The 19226-nt window shown below is 51.5% G+C and overlaps 1 protein-coding gene and 1 long non-coding RNA gene across 15 annotated transcripts in view; one reads left to right on the top strand and one right to left on the bottom strand.

The window, feature by feature from the left end:
• Iqsec1 (IQ motif and Sec7 domain ArfGEF 1) overlaps positions 1–19226 on the top strand; it is a 319435-nt gene that overhangs the window by 211761 nt on the left and 88448 nt on the right. The window contains exon 1 of one of the 14 annotated variants that reach the window (XM_063286694.1): positions 5659–6185. The exons of 11 other annotated variants lie outside the window; for them this stretch is intronic. In XM_063286694.1, coding sequence (XP_063142764.1) covers positions 6118–6185 — 68 coding nt within the window. In that variant the 5' untranslated portion in view covers positions 5659–6117. Of the gene's footprint in view, positions 1–5658; positions 6186–12278; positions 12381–19226 lie in introns of those variants that run through there. 2 more of the 14 variants (NM_001408959.1, XM_039108762.2) reach the window with 2 other exon arrangements.
• LOC134486814 (uncharacterized) lies at positions 490–11095 on the bottom strand. The gene is made up of 2 exons (XR_010066210.1): positions 10661–11095; positions 490–8821 (listed from the first exon to the last, which is right to left on the bottom strand). It is a non-coding gene; the product is annotated as an uncharacterized LOC134486814 (long non-coding RNA).

The raw sequence follows: 19226 nt of genomic DNA, 5'->3' as shown, positions 1-19226 counted from the left end.
TCCAGGCTTTAGTTGCCATGTCTGGCTTAAAAAAAAAAAATCGATCCGTACATGTTGCCACCTATCTTCTGCACATCTCACCTTCAAGATTGGCAGACCATCTTTCATAAATGTCCTTTATTCTATGTGGATAGCTCCTGCCAACAGGAGAGAACCCAGTCTCTCCTGACGGGCCAGGTCTCAGGCCAATGTTGTTAGCGAGGTAGTTTTAAAATAAAACACGAAACCACAAGAATGGTCTACTGAGGTCGGTGTCTGAAAGGACACTGAGGCCTGAAAGGACATCGAGGAGAAGAAAGCCACAGAAGAACCTCTACCAGCTAGCGGGCCTGTACAAGTGTGTGTGTGTGTGTGTGTGTGTGTGTGTGTGTGTGTGTGTGTGTGTGTGTGTGTAACAGAGAATTGGATGTAAGAAACAGAAGGCAGGGAGGCCAGAAAGGAGATAAAGTCCTAGGGAGGATGCAGCAGCCCTCTTAGAAGGGGACTTGTACACACACACACACACACACACACACACACACACACACACACACACACAGACAGGTGCATCCTATCTGGGTCCCTTGACTTGTATGTCGCACGGAGTCTATCTAGGGACCAAAAAATTTAGACCTCTCAGGTCAGATCAGGACCAGAAGAGTGACTTTTCTCTTTTACCTATGAGTGGGTTATGGAGTGCCCAACAAGACAAGTTAGGGCAGACACTGAGAAAGACTTCTATGGTGACTAGAAAGCCAGGTTGTATGCTGGCTATTTTAGAGCAAGATTCTTAGGTTCACTTCTCAGATGTAGTGTTTGACTAACCTGTGCATGTGTGCAGACCTCTTTACACCATAGTCTCTTTGCTCTATACCAAAGTAATAGAGCCACTTCTAGCATGGGCTGGAACATGTGAACTTGTGGCACAGAACACTGGCTACAGTGAGCAGGGAGCGAGTTCTCACAGGGAGAGGCTTCACTGTTACCACTGGCATGGCTAAAATTCAATCCCTTGGAGTTTTGAAGAACTGCAGGGGTGGGGAGGGGCAGGGTTTTGAGTCTCAATTCCCTAATTCACCTTGAGAAGGATTCTCATGCCTCAGTTCCTCCTATTGCCTCAGTTCCCACAAGGTCCCTGGATTCACCTTTCTCCTTGTTTTGTGGGTGAAGATTCAGGTGGAGAAGAGGCTCTGAGGATCTCATGGCTGTGTAGCTAAGCAGCATGGCAGGATCAAGGTCTCAGACCCAGGGCTCTACCAGCAACTAGATCTACAGTGACCTTGCCGTATGACCGTGGGCAAGTCAGAGCACCTCTCTGAGCCTCTCTGCCTCTACATCTAGCAGAAAAGTTGGGCTAGGGCCCATGTTGCTTGGGGTGCCTTGTTTCCCTGTACAGAAGATGGAGAGAACCAGAGGAGATAGCTCCTGTTTCCACTGATGGCTCATGGGAGCCTCTGCCTACCAGGTTACAGCTGCTGGTGTGTCCAATTGGTCCTGGACTCTGGTTCTGTCCTGACACCAGGTAGAGGTTCTATTATCAAGTTACCAAGTGACCATGGCCCAGGATCCATTCCCTTGAATGCTTGCTAATGGCTGTCTGTGCTCCCCCTTCCTCCCAGTAACAAAACTCCATCTGACCATGTAATTGTCCTCAAACTTCCTGCCTGTCCAGCCCCTGGGAACAGCTGGAGAATAGCCTACCCAGATGGTGCGTAGGCCCTGGCTCCAGACCCCACCCTGGATCCATGCTAGGCAGGTCATGTCCCCTCTCTGGATTTCAGTGTCCTCACTGACAAAATGAAAGGCAGACGGATCAAGGGAGAGGACCGCTCATTCATTAAATCAGCTGTCATCCATTAGCCACTGCTCTGGGCAAGAAGACCTGAAGCATAGCCCCCTCTTTACCCTCACCTCTCTCAGCCCAGCATTTTCAGTTGTGCAGTGGCACAGAAAGGCCCCAGGCATTCCACAGAGTGGAAACAACCAGAGATGGCTTCCTAGTGGTGTGGGGTGAGAGTGGCACCCAGGTCTTAAAGGACAAGAAGCTGCAGAGAATGCAGGTGATCAGCTTAGATGCTTTTATCTCACTATGGAATCATTAGACCTGTGAATTGAAATGAGAGTTTATTGTCTACACCTAAAACTCACCTCTGTTATCCTCCCCCTCTAAGCAGGATGCTTACCCATCATCCTCCCTGGCCTGGTTTCTTCTTGCCAATGTGTATGATCCCTGAGCCAAAACCTGCCCTTGGCTCAGTTCCTAGTGGTGACCACCCCTCAGGGAACAAATGGAACATTTTCTGTGCTTGGGTGGTGGTGACTCCACAGGCCATATGAGTCAGGGTTAAGGGTGAGGACAGCTCTCCACAGAGTTTCCTTACAGACCTGCCCTCCTTCCCTACCTCACACTGGGCTGTGACTCCCTATGCCTTTCAGAGGGCACCCACCCTCAATCTTCAATCATCTATAATAACCGATTCTCATGGAGCATACTCCATTCCAGCCCACATTGCCCTGGACCATAACAGTGAGAGGCTACCTGACATCCCTAAGGTCATTCAGTTCTATATTGCCCTCTGTGGCCTTGTGGTCTATATCTGCCGTATGGCCAGGATGGTGGGAGGGGGTGGGGCAAACTTCCTGCAGAGAGGCAGGAAGTCAGAGATGAGTAAAGAGTCTGTCCTGTTCCCAGGGACAAGCCTCTGCAGGGCAGGGGTGGCATCCGTGGTCAAGATATTTTAGTGCATGCCCTCAGTTTCTTCATCCCGAACATGCCTGGGCTAGGATATGGCATAGTAGAGTGCACACAGTACGTGGGTCCCATTCCCTGCAGAGAGAGGGGGTGGGAGAAGGGACGGAGGGAGGGAAGAAGGGGGAGACAGAGAGACAGAGACAGACAGACAGACAGACAGACAGTAGATAGTGCTATTGGGTGCTGTCTGTGATAGCTGCTGTACCACACAGTTCCCTAGCACACAGTGATAAGTGTTTGTGGATGCAAAAGGAACTTCTGACACAAACTGGACAAGACTTGTGTCCATAGTTTTGTGGACAGAGGAAGGAAGATGGCCCCTCCACAGAGGTGTAGGATGTAGTTTGTGAGTTTGCCCCTTCTGTAGACTTACTAAGTTCCTCTTAGTCTACAGTCTCAGCCTGACTTTCCCCCAGGTACTTTTAGTTCTTTAAATAGTGTCCAGCATCCCCTTAGCCAAAAAAGAAAAAAGAAAAAAAGCTTCCTTTAGAGAAACTGGAGAGGTAGTGGCCTTGGGAAGACATGGTTTCTGGCTATAAATATGGGGAATTCATGGTAAGGAGGAGAACAAAATATAAAGAAGAATACAATGGGACCCACCTTTCTACGAGTATTAATGTAAGCTCTCCACAGGGTTCTGGCCTCTGGTACCTGCCAATATCCTCTGTCTGACCAGCTCTTGAACACAAAAATGCTTCCTGCACTGTCCTGCAGGTAGCTGCCTTGGCTGGCATCTCCTACAGAGCGGGTAGGTAAGGTACAAGTAACTAATAGCTAGTGACTAGTATCCATGGTGTTAAGTAAACCCAGGACCACAGCATCTGTGCCTGAGCTAAGAGGCTATGAGACAAAGGAAAGACAAGCCTAATGGTTTGTCTGGGCAACACAGGGCCTCAAATTTGTCAGAGACACAGCTATTCCTGCTATGGATGCAAACCTGGGGACCGTATGAGACACAGAGTACCAATAGGGAGGCTGGGCAGAAGCTTAGCAAGAAAGAGAAAGCTGCTGTGGCAGTTGACATCCTTTGTTCTTGGTCAGTGTAGGGACCAGAGACTGGCCTGGGGTAAAGGAGAGAGAAGTACTGGATAGAGGGATGGATGAGAGGGGGATGGATGGATGGATGGATGGAGGAATGGATGATGGATGATAGGTAAGTGGAGGATGGGTAAATGAATGGGAGGGTGATGGATGGAGGGTAGGTGGATAGATTGATGGAGGATGGGTACATTGATGGACAGGTAAGAGAGTAGGTAGATGGTTGGATAGAGGATGATCCGATGGATAGGTGAGTGGATGATTGATAGGTAGATGGAGGATGGGAGAATGATGGGTGGGTAGATGAAGGATGGATGGATGGGAAGATGAGAGGGGAGAAGCACATGAAGAGATGGATAGAAGGGGAAATCAACAGATGAAGAGCACACTGAGTGGTGATAAGTGGAAGGGGAGGGGAGGGAGGAGGAGATGTGTTGCTTATATTAATCCAAGAGCACACAGGTGGTGCACTGGAGAGACAGATGCCCAGTGGGGAGATAGAGAAAGTGAAAACAAAAGTCTCTACCCCACAAGGGCCCGAAAAAAACCAGCTGTAGAACATTTCCAACACTCTGTGTGTGCTGTGGAGAGAGAGGCCGAGAAGAGCCCATGAGCTCTGTCTTAGAGGTTCCTTAGGTCAGAGGTTCCTTAAGGAGTGGGCAGCTTAAAGGGCAGTGAGCTTCTCTTCACTGGTTGCTCATCAGAGGCTGGCCAGAACTTTTTGGGAGTCCTGATGTCATACAGGGTCTGTAAGAATGGTTTATGAAGCTTCCTGTGGTGGAGAGAAGAGGGTTAGGGGTTTTTGTTTTTGTTTTTGGTGTTTTGTTTTGGTTCTGGTTTTGGGGAGGGGGTTGGCTTTCAGAACCCTCAGGGAGGCTTTTGTTGAGGGCCATCTTGTTTTAGATCAAACGTTCGGTCTCAGTTTGGGGAATGAACAGTCTGCAGCGCTGGAGCTCTGCTGTGGGAATCAGGCTGGACTCAAGGCAGGATTGTGCCGTGTGTAGGGCAAAGTGAGAGCCTAGGCTCAGCGAGGCAGAGCAGCGCCTGCCTCTGAGCCTCTAGTGACTTGGTGTTCTGGTACCCACTCGACAGGGCAGTTATTTGCAGACCCTAGGCCTCCTGCCCTTTGGGGTCTTCCTGGGGGTTGTGGGTGGAAAAAAAAGCCCTCCAGTGGGCTGTAGCCTGAGTCACTGTCCCCAGGGGCTCCTGCCTGGGAAGCCCCAGCTGCCAGCCCTAGGCCCAGCCCTGAGCAGCTGTCAGGTGGGTGGGGCTCCAGCTGGGCTCCAGTCTGAAAGACCCCAGGGGCCCAGCCCCCCATGGTTCACTCCCCAGAGGAGTCTAGCCTCATCTCTGGATCAAGCCTATAGACGGTTGGTTGGCATTCAGAATCTAGAGCCAGGCATTCGGGCTCATTCCCCTTTCCAGGCCTCTGACTTGTGTGCCTTAGTTTCTGTACATGTTTGACAGAGCTATGGAAATCCACTTTATGGGTTATGGAGAAAAGCAGATGGTTTTGCTCATACCTGTTGGAAATTCCTCCCTGTGCCCCAGGCTCCTAGAGCTCTTGTATGTTAGGAGAACACAGGCCAGAGAGGAGAGAACACAGTTAGTGATCAGTAACGAAGCGTAAACTGGCGGGAGCTGAGAAACTCTCAGGGTTCAATGGCGTCCTCGGGAGCAGGCTGCTATCCTAAGGCATGGTCCCAGTTTGATCGTCTTTTCTATCCAGGCTCCTTCTAGAGCCAGCGGCAGAGCAGACCCTTCTCAGTTCTGTGGGCAGGGCTGTAGCCATGGGGCGGTGTTGGGTTTAGGCCTCTGGGGACTGGTGGAGGATGTGGGCCCGCCCTTGCCTCCACAGCCTCCCTCCCTCAGTACTGCCTCTCCAGTCCCACCCTGGCCTCTGGATGCACAGGGCAGCCCCTGGGCTCCCAGAGCTCCCACTTTCCCTCACAGTGGACGCCCCCTCCGTCCCGCCCCAGTGACTCACTGCTCCCCTGGCCCTCTGCCACCCCCTGTCTCTTGGCAGGCGGCAGGCTCAAGGTTGTGCTGAAGCCACGGGGTCTGGAGTGTGAGGGACGTTCAGCCGCCAGGGTCTGGAGCTCTGGTCCGGTCCTCCAGAAGCAACAGAGGCCAGCCTGGGATAGCTCTGCCGGGAACCTGCAGTGGCCTGGGAGAGTCAGGCCTCCCCTCTCCTTGTCTTTGGACCTTTTGTTTTTTTATCCTCATGAAGAAGGAAGTGACCTGAGAGCTCAAGACAAGAGCCATCCCTTGACTGGGAGGAGGCCCAGGGTCCACGGCAGTGGCAAGGACCCCCTACCCCCCAGCCACTGCACCTCACTGATCCAGGCATGAAGGGTGATGGTGGTGCTGTGTGGGGCCTCATGTGGAAGTACTGCATCTCCGTGAGGACCCTCAGGTACCAGGGACAGGGTGTGGAGGCGGCTTTGCCCTAAGTGGGCCAGGTGAGGGATCTGCATGGTTTGGAGGTTTGGGAGGGAACAGGGATGGAAGACAGAAAGGCTGAACCTGGCACTCTCCAGAGAAGTGTGGTATCTAGTGGCAGGGAGGGAAGCAGGAAGAGAGTGGTCCAAGGATCAGGGCATATGCTGACCACTGCCCCCTGGGGAGGGCCACCTGAGGTACAGTGAACAGGAGGCACTTGTTATGTAACAACCACTGGCTTTGAAGTGCCACTTGGGTGTCCACCCTGAGCCTGTTATGCCTGGGTGAACAGGGCTGGTACTCTCTCCTTCAATGTCCAGTGAGTGACAGTTTCTCTACCTTCCATGTCACTCCATGTCAAGGAGCAAAGTACAGAATCGGGTGCCAGGCTGCCCACTCAGGGCAGGCTTAAGCATTCTTAGACCTGTGTGCACACTGACGCCCCCACCCCCACCCCTGTGAAGAAGCTTTTAGTATTGGTGTGAGGATTAAATGTGACCCAAGTGCCAGCAGCCACCAGCCAGTGTTGAGTGTAATTACCTGCAGCCACAGTTACATCCATCACCTCAGAGGTCTGTGGGAGGTGCCTGGAAGTTGCCCCTATTTAGAAAGCAGGGAGGAAGGTAGAGCAGAGCTTTAAGAACCTCTGAAGAGAGACCACCTAGGGACAGGGTTCTTCTGGGCAAGGGGTGGGATACCTGGGCTTGACTCCATTTTCTAGCACATCTGTTAGGACCTGCCTAGAGCAGAATGCTGGAAGCCATAGGATCTTAGGCAAGGCTGGGCTTTCTCCTTTGAAGATGGCACCACAGTGTCTACTTTGCATGCAGGGGACATAAAAGTACCACCAGGGAGGATGTACCTTAGAGTTTTGAATGTGCATCTTACTTAAAGAGAATGTTTTATAAAGAATAAAGGGGTAAAGGGTCCTTACTCTTTCCAGGTTCACTGGTATGTCAACTGCACACACTCCTCCTCTTTATCCTCCTCCTGCCTTTTTTCCCCTCTGCTTGTCCCTTCTCCCCTCCTTCTTCTACTTCCTCTTTTCCCTTTTTATCTACCCCCTTCTTTCCTCCACAAAATACTTGTGCTGCCATATAGAATATACTAGTAGTGAAAGAGCATGATTCAGAATAAGATGTCATGGTGATGATGAAGATGACTATGATGATTAAGACAGGTATCAAGCACCTGGGTACTCCAGCTGAGGTGAAGCCTGCTGAGCTCCCTAGAAGCCCAGGGAAAAGGGGAAATGCAGCAACACAGTTCCCTCCCACTTTAACAAGAAACGCATGCACAGTAGCCACAGTTACTCTACTACAAGGCAAGACTGTCTAGAGCCCTGAATGGTGGGCCTTGGGCCCAGACAGATTTATAGTTTCCAGGCCAACACTGGGAGGCATTTTGCTTGGACAAGGATGCCAACTGGCTGTGGGAATGGAGAGGCCGAGTCCTGCCCTCGAGTGAGTCACTGGCCACCTTCCCCTGCTTTGGTCCATGATGGACCTCCTTGGGTGGGTAGCTCAGAGGCCAGGCCAGGCAGGGACCCATCAAGTGCCTGATGTTCTGGTCACACCAACTGCAATAGATTTTCCTGCCTCATTCTCTCCTGGAGTTTCTAGGGGTTGGCTCACTGGAGAAACCTCAGACCTGTTCAAGAATGTAGTGGGCCAGCACGAGGAGGACCCGGTGTCTTGCACTTCTGAATAGCTGTACAAGTGATCATCCTGTGCCTCAGTTTCCTCATCCACAGAATGGGAACATTGTAGAACTCCCTGTGGGAAGGTAGGGAATGCTTGTGGCCACTGGTAGTTGGCACTGATGTGAGGCCACCTCCCCATTGTTGTTTGATGCAAGAGCAGCTTGAAGTGGGTGTGAGCACTGTGATCTGCACTGAGTTTGCCTAGTTCTAGACTCAGCCCCCAAAGGTACCATGTGTCCTGTGCTTAGCTGAGGAGGATCGGCCAGGCCACTTGGGGGTGGGGCTGTTCAGGATTAGTGTATTCTTTCCAGATCCCCACCTCCCATCCCCAGAAAGTGGAGGCCACTCCCCATAGGCAGATATGAAGTGAGCCAGTCCAAGCAGGCTTTGGGGCAATCCCAACCAGGGGAGACCCAAATCCGCAGATCTGTGGTGGGGCAGAGCTGGCAGCTGCTGGGGGACAAATTAGAGGGTTGTGATGGGACAGCACATACTTTTCCACTTACGTCTTCAGATTCCCCTCCGCCTGAGCCTGTCACCCCTGGCTGGATCCCACTCACATCTGGAAAAGCATGAGGTGTACTTAGAGCTGTTGCTGCTGCCGGCCCTGGCTAGCTGCCAAGGGGATCCGAGGCTCCAAGGCAAGGTCTCTGTGAGGGCCACACTGGCTCCTGCTGGCTCCTAGGCAGGACACCAGGAGTCCAGGGCCATCTGGGTCCAGTGCCTGGGCACGTAGAAGATCTGTCTTTGGTTGTTGCTGGACTTTGCTGATTCCACACTCAGGGAGAGAAGTAAACTGAGCCGAGCTCCAGGGCAAGATTAGCAGTGGGCTCTGGTGGATGGTGCCAGTGGAGCACATAGGTGTGACTCGCTTCCTCTCACCTCCTTTTCTCAAGTCTCAGTCAGGGCTGAGGCAGTTGTGAGAGAGAAAGAGAAGGGAGCACTTGAGTTAGAAACTTGGCTTAGCCTTGTGAAAATCATATTGGAGACATTTGGAAGGCAGTGGCAGGAACCCTGCAAGCTGGCCCCAGTAAAGAGGTACCTGAGGCTGTCACTTGTCACCTATTGTTTTTGTTTTGACAACCCTGCCCCCTAGTTGGTGACTAGTACTCTAAGTGGCCTTCAGCAAGTGCTCAGCCCTGCCCCCTTTCTCTGTGAGGATGCCCTTACCCCATACCTCATCAGGCTGTATCGCAGCCTGCCCCCCACAGGCCATAGCCTTGGTATGTCTCCCATCAGGCCATAACTTCAGTGCTGTAGTCAGCTCTAGCTGTCAACTTGATGTAACTCTAGAGTCACCTGGGAAGAGGGACCCAGGTCAAGTTGCCCTGTGCCTGTGTCAGTGGAGCATCTTCTTTATTGCTGATTGCTACAAGGAGGGCCCAGCCCACTGTGCTTGATGCCACAGGAAGGTGGGCCTGAGCTGTGTAAGGAAAGTAGCTGAGCAAACTGGTGAGAACAAACCCGGAAGCAGTGTTCCTCCAGGCTCCTGCTTTAGTTACTGCCTGGACTTCCTTGTTGATGGGCTGTAACTCAAATAAACCCTCTCACCCCCCAAGTTGCTTTTGTTCAGAATGTTTTATCACAACAGAAAGCAAACTAGAACAGTCAGCTTATTCCCCCAAAGATCTTATCCTCACCCTCTGTCCAATCAGACAGAATTCTCAGCCTCAAGCCTGGCAGTCACATATTGGTATATTTGGGCAAGAATGGGTTTGTCCCTTGAAAGCTCAAGAAGCAGTGGTGTCTCCTAGGCCAGGCTGCCCCTGGATACACAGTGCTGACTAGGATGCATCAGAGAAGCAGACCTGCCCAGGCCTTGTAGACCCTTCTCCCCTCCTGCTGCAGCTGTTTCTGGGCAGGAGGGCCGGGAGCAGATGGCATCTAGGCCCTGAAAGTGTCCCAGGAGTTTGCTGGGGCAATCAGCCATCTGGTGCCCTGCACAGGAGGCCCTGAGCCTGTCCTCTTCCCATCCCTGCCTGCCTCAGGGAACCTATGACAAGGGGAACCTCTTTCCCACTTGCTTCTTCCTCCTGCCTTGCTGTTATGGTCCTTCTCCTTGCTGGGTATGCAGTGTTGGCTCTGTACTCTGGGCCCCCAACCTACCTGCTGCCCCATCCTGATGAGGCCACAGTGGCCAGAATTCACCTGACTCCTCCTCTCCTGGACATAGCTTAGGCAGTCTTGTGCCCTTGAGCACAGTTTGAGCTGAGTCTGGGCCAGGGGAGGAGACTGGAGGCAGAGTGGGGACACTTCCTTCTTTCCTCCCTCAGTACTATACCCATTCCCACTTGGGTTCAGCCCTACAGGTCCCCCTGCTCCAGTGTTCTACTGTCTACCCCTCTCCCGTGTTTTTAGTTTTGAGGCATACATATATTTACTGCATAGGCCATGCTGGCTTGGAACTCCCGGATGGTAGGGCTGTGCTCCCACCTAGGCCCTACTGAATCTCAGTACACAAGTATAATCAATCCCCTCTGTGCCACCAAGGTGCCAAACCAGAACCTCAGGAGAGATTCTCACAGGTGGCAGGCAAACATTGTTTTAAGAAGGCCATTGTTCACTCTAGAGGAACCTCTGGGGCCTAAGGCCCACCTTTTTTCTTTTGCCCAAGGCCCTTCTTGATGAGCCATACATATAAACAGCACTTATTCTAAGAGCTCACAGATGGGAGGCCAGTAGCAGGCCCTCCTCATGGGGACACATCTTCTTTCTATCAGGATACAGAGCATTCACTGAGTACTTACCCTGTGTCAGCTCAGTATATGTCAGGGGCTTAACTGTGGCAGTGTGCAAGGTGGAATATCCAGGCCTTGAGGAGCAGAGAGATGGGAGAGGGAGGAAACAGACAGGTGATGATGTCATCAAATGGAGGTCACTACCTAGAAAGTAAAAGTGGAAGGGTGACAAGGATTAGCAAGTCAGCCAGAAAAATCCTCTTTAGGACTTCTATCAGAATAAATGGGCCCAAGATGTAGCAAGAGTGACATGCCTTCAGCCATAAAGGGAGTAAAATCTCAACCCCAGCTATAGCCTGGCTGACCCTGGAAGATGCGTCAAGTGAAAGAGGGCCATCACAAAGGCCCTGTGCTCACACCATGCATAGAAGTTTCTAGAACAGACTTCTCTACAGAGACGGAAAGCAGAGTGGGGGCTGCCTTAGCCATGGAGAAGCACAGAGAAACAGGTACAGGTTTGTTTTGGGAGTCAGTCTGAACTAGGATGTGGTGACAGACATGGAGATACTGCATCTATGGGCCCACTTTAACTGAGCGAAGTATGCGAATTACCCCTGAATGAAATGACTTCTACACTATGAAGGGGAGAAAAGAAAAAGTGATCTGAGCAGGTAGCCTTGAGTGGTGGTTGACCAAGAGAATGAGCTGGAGAAGACCCTCTGGGCAGAGGGCATACCAGGTACAATGACCCTGAGGCAGGAGCCACCTGTGTGTTTACAGATGTAGTTGGAAGCCAGGCAGTCAAGCAGGAGTGAGGAAGGAAGTGGGTGGGGCCAGCCCCTGAGGAGGACATGCATAGTTTTGGGGTAGAGAGACAGTACCTGAGGTTTCTAGACAATCCACTTCCATGAAGGAATGAGACCACTGCAGGGAGGGAGGCACAAGGTAACAATGATGGCCATTGTCTAGTTAGGAAACACTGTCCTCATGGGAGACAGACAGTGCAGGCTACAGATAGCAACAGTGACAATACAGACAGGGCCAATTGCATTCGGCCTCGGAGCAGCAATATGGGGGTTTTGATGTGAGGTGAAAGCTCTCTGGATGCAGGCTTGGCTGTGGTCCTAAGGAGGTCAGCACAGCCAGCTGGGGCAATGGAGAAGACTCTCCAGTGTGGCCTTGTGTGGGGCAGGGTCTCTAATTCATGGAGGCCTCAGAGAACCCTCCTGATCCTAGAAGACGAGGATGGTCACTGTGCTCTGGCAAAATGACACCCCTGAATCCCAATTGGTCCCAAACAGGTTTCAGAGTAAGTAGGGCATTCTCTTCAGTATAGCCACCTTACTTTGCCTTTGTCAGGCAGGCTCAGACTGGCCCTCAGTGGGACTATAGTACCCACGTGGCCAGAAACCCAGCCGGGGCTTGGCATTCTGAACAAAGCAGGCTGGCCGAAACTCGAGTGGCCCGAAACGCGATAGGTCATAGGAGGCTGGCCAGAGAGCAGCTGCATTATTTATTGTCTGTCCAGTGTGGCTGTTTGAACTGGCCAGGCCTTGAAGGAACCCTCTGGGCAGTATCTTGTACAGGGTGGGTACGGGCTCCGGGGTGCTGGCCCCCTTACCCAGGGCGGAGCTTCCTGGATGCTGACTGACCAGAGAGGAAGTTAAACGTCAGCGTTGTGGTGGGGCGGTCCCCTGGTAGGGAGGGCTGAGGTCCTTCGTCCCCAGGGCCCAAGGAGGCAGGTCAGGCACTGGCTCCAGGGAGATCTTCAGTCTTCCCCTGTGACACCGTGAGTACCACTGTCTTCATCTGGGAGCCTGTGAGGGGCTGGTGACTCTCAGCAGTCTACAGGATCAGCAGATGGGACCTCTTGTGAAGGTTTACACTGTTTCTAGTAGCTGTTCTGAGTTGTTCTGCAATTGACTGAGTCTGAGCCAGGCTCTGGAACCCAGGTGCTTCCCCACAACTGCCTGAGGGCAGCATCAGCTACAGGGAAAGCTCTTCAGGGACATAGGCCAGTATGGGCCAGGAGCTGCACAAGACCCATTGGCCTACCTAACTACAGGCATGTACAAGTACCTCACAGCTACCGAGAAAGGGGCCTTGGCCATACCTACTCCATAGCTGAGTAAACTGAGTCCCTTAGGGGCTCAGAGCCACTGGTTTATGGCATGACACTCTTTATGTCCCCACTGCCACCCTCCCTTGACTCCTCAGAGCATAAAGTTTGGAGACTTGGGGCAGAAGGAATCCTTGCCAGGCCTAGTCTAAGGTTCCTGCCTTGGACAGTCCCAACCCACACCCCTGAATATTTCCTCCGGGTGCCCCATGCCCCACCCTCACCCCACCCCCATCCGGAGCCACCTGACCAATGGCAGTTCAGCTTGTTTCATTTCTTTATTTCTTTCTGAACCAGGCCAGGATAGGGGCTGGATCCTGGGACTAGGAGAGTCTTGGAGGAACAATCCCTGAGTAATGCTGTGCTTTGGGAAATACTTTTTGGTGAGGGGGTGGGCCCGAACTCATCTACATCCCTAGGGAAGTTCCCTTTCCAGATCCCATCCAGCGTCATGATACTCCAGAGAGGGAGGCTTCAATGTTTTGTGTAAAGCAAGCCTCAGAGATGTGGGGACATCTGTCTGGTGCCATTTGGCTAGTGGATGTTTGGGAGCTGGAGTGCAAACCTGGAAAGATTCTAGGCCTTCCCTTCTTTGCAGTCTTCTGTATGGGTGCCAGGGAAGGAGAGAATGTTCCATCACTTCCCTGTTGCTGGGTCTGTTTTTCCATATGCCAAGGGCTGGCTCCCATCGGAAGCCCCAGGCTGGTGGAGGAAGCTGAGCTGAGAGAGTAAGGAAGTCCTTGCTGCTTCTGGAGCTTAGCTAGCAACACTCTCCTGATAACCCCGGGGACCCTGGAGAGTTGGGTTCTTCATGTAGCCTTTGTGGGATTGCAGGGCCCAAACTGGATGCAGGCTCCTGTGCCTAAGACCCATGTCAGTCCAACCTAAAAGACCTTCTGAGCACAGGTCAGAAAGGCCGTGACTGTGAGCCAAAACAACCAAGTATCCACGAGGACCTCAGACAGTTGCCTCAGTCTTCTGTCTGTCAGCTAGGCAAGTGGGACCAGGAGCCTTTCAGCTTTCAGTGACTGTGACTCTAAGCAAAGTGTCTTGCACATTATCCACTTAAATTTATCAAATCTCATGTCAAGCATTCATTGGGTACTTCCTGAATGCCAAGGTACCGTCTTGTCTATGGAACTAACAAAAGGCCATAAATTAGATCTAACTAGTTGCTCATCTGGCCTAGGGTCCTCAAACAAAACTAAACTAATAACAGCAGCATGGTGGATCTGAGAAGGCTGGTGGTACAGGGATCAGTTTTATTTTGATGGTCCCACATTGCTTTTGAGAAAGCACCTGCTGGTCACGAGTCTGCTGAGGCCAGTTGTTGTGTGTGTGGTGGGGGCCCTCTTTATGGTCTCTGTTTCATGGTCCCTCCCATGTCCCAAATTCAAGCCAGTATGACTCTGGAAATTCCAGGACAGAGGTAGCAGGACTGGCCAAACAGAAGGTGAGTCCAGGCCGAGTCCAGCAAGTGGGGCACTGAGGAGGCTGCCAGCTGGCACACAAAGTAGGGTGCTGGGCTGTGGTCAGGCTGCAGGTTAGCAGCCCAGATTCAGGATGTCAGCTCCTCTGTTTTATTGGTTCTATGACCTTGTTACACACCATGTCTCTTGCCATGAGGACCTTGTTACTTCCAAGTGAGAAAAAGGCACAAACCATACAGGCTTAAGCAGAGAGAGTTCAAGAAACTGAAAGGTGGAGGGGTGATTGCTTCAGGGGCTCCAGGATCCAGTGACTGGCTCTGCTGGTAGATTTGGTGTTTTCCACATTTTCCTACTGTGTTCACCCTGAGGCAGGCTGTCTCTATGTAGGCGGGTCCTAGCATGTGGCAAGTATTCAGAAAACCTTAGCCATCCCCTTCCATTCAGTGTCATCACCCCGTGACAAGCCAGCTAGTGAGCAATGTACTTTTCTCCATAAGGTTGTTTGCTCTGCCCTGGGGGAGGTAGGGGAAGAGGAAATTGCCACACAGGGCAGTCAGGGCTGAGGAAGGGGTGAGCTAACAGGCCAGAGGAGGAACATCAAAACTCTCACAAGAGCTCCCCAGGAGTTCCCTGGACTGGGGGTGGGGGTGGGTGGGTAGCAATTGTGTTACATTTCGATGCAACGGAGGGTATTTGGCCTAGGCATTAAAGACCAAGGAAGCAGGTTCCTTAGTGTCCAGTCAGATCTCAGAATGGGCTGCCCAGCCTGTGCTGAGTCAGGAGCCCTGCTTCATCATCACCACAGCTGGTGTGGAACTACAGCATGGGAGTGAAAGATAGCCCTAGGCCCAGGTGCTATGTAGTGCTAGACACCGGCCCATCAGGTACAAAGTGATGGATTTTGTCCCCATCTTTGTGAAAAGGAGAGGCCCCAAATGGGGCTATAAAGAGAGAATAAACATTTAGTGGGCACCTACTGTATACGAGGATCTATCTAGCACTCTGTAAGTTCCCCCATTGCGCCATGTAGCTACTACTGAAGGTTCCTCACCCCTGTGTAGAGAATGGGCAGTGGTATCTGCATCCAGGGCTAGATTTGGTTGGAATTCATTCTTTGGTAAGGTTCTGTGGCCTTGACTGCTATCAGGTGGCTGCTGGGACATCACCCATGAAGGTGACATATAGGGAAGTCATCATGCTCAGAACAGGCATGTGTTCAGGAATATGTTGAAATACCTTCCCATCAGGCCAACTGCAGAACCTCTGTCAACAGCCACAGCGAAGGCAGCCACAGTTGGTCTGAAACCAGGGCATGGAGACAGCCAAGCCCAGTGAAGGGTGAAGTGACAAAGGACAGATACTTGCTTTTGAGTACCGGAGTTTAAATCCTGTGCGCTAATTGAATCCTATTGTCTTCTCCCATCAGGGATAAGAGGAGCTGGGGGGAAGAACATGGTGTGTTCCCTGGCTGAGACCCACTTCACAGGGGATAAGAAAGCCTGCCTCAGTTTCCTCATCTGGGAAATGAGATCAACCCCAGAGTTATATAACAACCAGGGGTATCTCAGGGGCAATGCCATGACAACAGTGCAGTAAACATCTGGATTGTTAATTCCCAAGAAGAGACAGGGTCTCAGTTTGAGCTAGAGTCCTTAAATGTTACCATTTTGCAGCCCCCGACTTCAGCCCCCTAGGAAGCTGGTTCAGGCCCAGTGTCCTGAGGTAGGTACCAGTTCAGCCTGTGTAGTGGTCAGGCCAAATGCATGGCAAACCCTGAAGTGAAAGCAGAGTTTCCAGTATGTCACCTCCCGGATGTTCTTGACAGTGAGACAAAGGAACCTGAGAGTAAAAAGAAATCAACCAGTGCCCTTTGCCCTAAAGCTGCAGCCTTTCCTGGGGCACCGAGGTAGATGTTTAAGACACTTTCGGGTGCTGGGGAAGAAATTCTGGAAGGTTCCAGGAGGAAGTGGTATTGAAGTCAGGTCTGATGAAAGCTAATATAGGGTCCTGGACAGAGTAGCCAGGTCACCTGCCACCATGGTGTATTTCCATCCCTCTGGAGTCACATGGGGCTTGGGTGCACTGAGGACCTAGATTAAGCTCAGAATGAAAGTCTGGTGAGGCCTAGAGGTCCAGCATGTTAGCTCCTCCTGTAACAAGCAAGCAGTCTATGTCCTTTCCATTGTGACTCAAGAACAAGTCACTCCACACTGGCTGTTTATCTCCTTCTGTTCCTGAGGAGGTCCTGGTACAGATGAGTTCAGGGTCCCATCTGTGTGCAGTTGCTGGGGTCTCTCCCTTCTTTCACTGCTTGCAGCTCATCACTCTGGCCCCTGGGGCTTTTCCATATGACAGCCTCTGTTTGGTCTGGCCCTTGGGCTTTCTTCTTAGCCTTGGAATAAGCTGACTCCTATTGTATCCTTGGTCCAAACGTAAAACCAGTGCATTCAAGTACCCTGGGCTAGAGACTGGACAACTAGGTAAGTTCTTGCAAACTGACAATCTTATGGAATCAATTACAGACCTGGAAGGCCTAGTGACAGTGCACAGAGTCATTCCTTGCCATCACTCCAAAGTAGAGTCTGATGTCCCCATTTTATAAGTAAGAAAACCTAGGCTTGGAGAGACTGAAAGTTTACAGTTAGCAAGTGGCCTCAGGTCCCAATTAGCTTGGTCCCCAGAGCCTAGCTAGCTCACCTTTCTTCCTTGACAATTTATCTGGATCCAGCCTGATCCCAGTGAGTTATCTGAACTCATCCCAATTCATAGTGTGTTCCAGGATGCCTGGGGGTACTTGCCAGAGGATAGATTAGCTGGACAGACCCTGGGCTGGAGACAGGCAGGGCTCTGTGACAGAGAGGATAGGTCCTAGTATTACTTGGAGGAACTGGGGTAACTTAGTCTTGCAGTGAAAGAATTTAAAGTTAAGACTCAAAAGGAAGCTCAGGACAACTTATTACAGGTTAAGTAAAGAACAGCATAGGCAAGTTAGAAGAAATCTCATTGGCCTCCAGGAGAAGGCATGCTGGAGAGAATCATTGGCTTTAGAGTTAGACATGCAGGTCAGAGAATCAAAAAGCCCATGGCAGTTGGGGCTCCGAGTTTATATGCCACTGGATTCCAGGCCTTCGTGTCCCAGGGCAGAGGAATATTTGCACAAGGGGCTAGTGGTTAGAAGTAGACATAGAGACAGTTGAATAAGAAAGGAAAACTACTCTGAGGATAGAGGTGGGCTTATATGCCTGATTAGGTTCTTTGTAGTGTCTGCCTTGCCTGTTTGTGTTCTCTGGTCTTTTCTCCTGTAGGTACTGTTAGTTATAAAGTCCAACTAAAGACGTCCAGTCTTCCTCCACAAGCTGACTTAATTCCTAGGTTGATGTCTTATTTTAAGGACCCTATTCTGCTACTATAGTGTTTCAAGCTTTTCAGATTCACCCACTGTCTCCTTGAGGACCTAAACTATTTTACATCCAGCCAACAGTATCTCTAGCTACAGGCTGTGGACATTTGGGCTGTTACACCTTGCGGCACCTTGTTACACCTTGGAGGAAGGTGTCAGGTTGAGGCTCCCACCTTAGAAGCTTCAGCAACATTGGGTTATGACACTGGGGACATTTCAGAGGGAGTTTCCTGGGGTTGGAAGACTAGTTCCAGAGAGGTGCTACCCTGCAGGTGCTGTGACAGGGTGGGGGTGAGGAGATGGGGAAACAGCTACTCACTACTTCCCCTTTCAGCCCGTGCAGAAGATGAGAGGCCCGCCTCCCTTATCACCTCATGTCCTGTCAGTGGTCAGCCTGCCCACACCCCCAGTACACAAGGGGAAACTGAGGCTTCATTTCCCTGTCACAACACAGGAAAGGCTGTTGGTAGGGCTTCCACTGCTTTGTGGCCTGCTGCCTCGCTATGTGATCTACAAAAAGTCACTGAGCTACTCTGGACCTAAGGTTAGCATTTACAAATCTGAACTGTGATTCTTCCCAGAGCAGAAAAGGAGGCTCATGGAAAGACTCTGGCCCAGTGCCTGGGCCTTTAAGCACTTAGGATTCCTCTCTTTGGGTAATGGACTCTAAGGGTCACACCCTCCATGCTTCAGAGTAGGAGATAGCATGGGTCCTAGAAAGCTGGCCCCAAATTCCATTCTGCCTGAGCAAATTAAGTGGCCTTGGTACTTTTCTGGGCCGTGGTTAACTTATCTGGAAAAAAAAGTGGCTTAATAACCATCCTGACAAAGGTGAGAAAAGTTAACCAATGTGTGACCCAGATGGATTCGCCTGCCTGTCAGGGTGGGTACCCAAGCATCTTCCTCAGCACCACCTTCCTGCTCCAGGAGCTAGGCTGAGTGAGTTGTTATCTGGCCAACAGTGTACCTAGTTAATACCTCCTCAGTGCCCTCTGTGTTGAGCCCAGAGTGGTGGTGGTAGACAATGGAACTCCTTCCTCTTGGAATATCTGGGGCTCAGGAAATGGACCACAGAGTAAAATGGGGCAGTGTGGTTTTGAATGGCTTCCTGGGTGGTCACAGAGGACCTGAATCCAGAAAGAAGGAAGACACTGGATGAAGGACCAGCTGGGGAATTCAAGTTCTAAGGACAGAGGGACTGGGGACTTCCAGCCGTATCCTTTTGGGGGATGTCTAGTTGGGCACAGAATCTGGAGCCACTCCACTGTTGGAGAGTGCTCACCTTGTTGCCTCAGCACAGACTGGAAGAGGACCGCACTCTGGCTGCAGTGATGGGGAGGTAGCCTGTCTGGCCCAGGAGCCCCAGACTGAAGGTGATGGGGGCTGTGAAGAGCCATACTCCAGGAAGGCAGTGGAGATCAGTCTCAATGTCAGCATCCCATAAACAACCAGGTCTCCTCTTCAGACATAGACTCCAGAAGTCACCTGACCAGCTCTGCCTCCGGGTCATGTGCTCCGGGACAGGCCACTGTTTCTTCCTGGTGCTGGCTTCCTGCAGCACAGTAAGAGCCATGGCTGTGGCTGGCAGCCTGTATCTGCCAGGTACTGTGGGCTGTACTTTTATACCCCATTCTTGCTTCACTGTGGTACTAGTGACATCATGTGGGACTTTTTGGCATGTGGACT

The sequence above is a fragment of the Rattus norvegicus genome, chromosome 4 (assembly GCF_036323735.1).
Source record: "Rattus norvegicus strain BN/NHsdMcwi chromosome 4, GRCr8, whole genome shotgun sequence".
In the NCBI taxonomy this organism is placed as follows: domain Eukaryota; kingdom Metazoa; phylum Chordata; class Mammalia; order Rodentia; family Muridae; genus Rattus; species Rattus norvegicus.
This window is presented reverse-complemented; position numbering and strand designations above follow the sequence as displayed.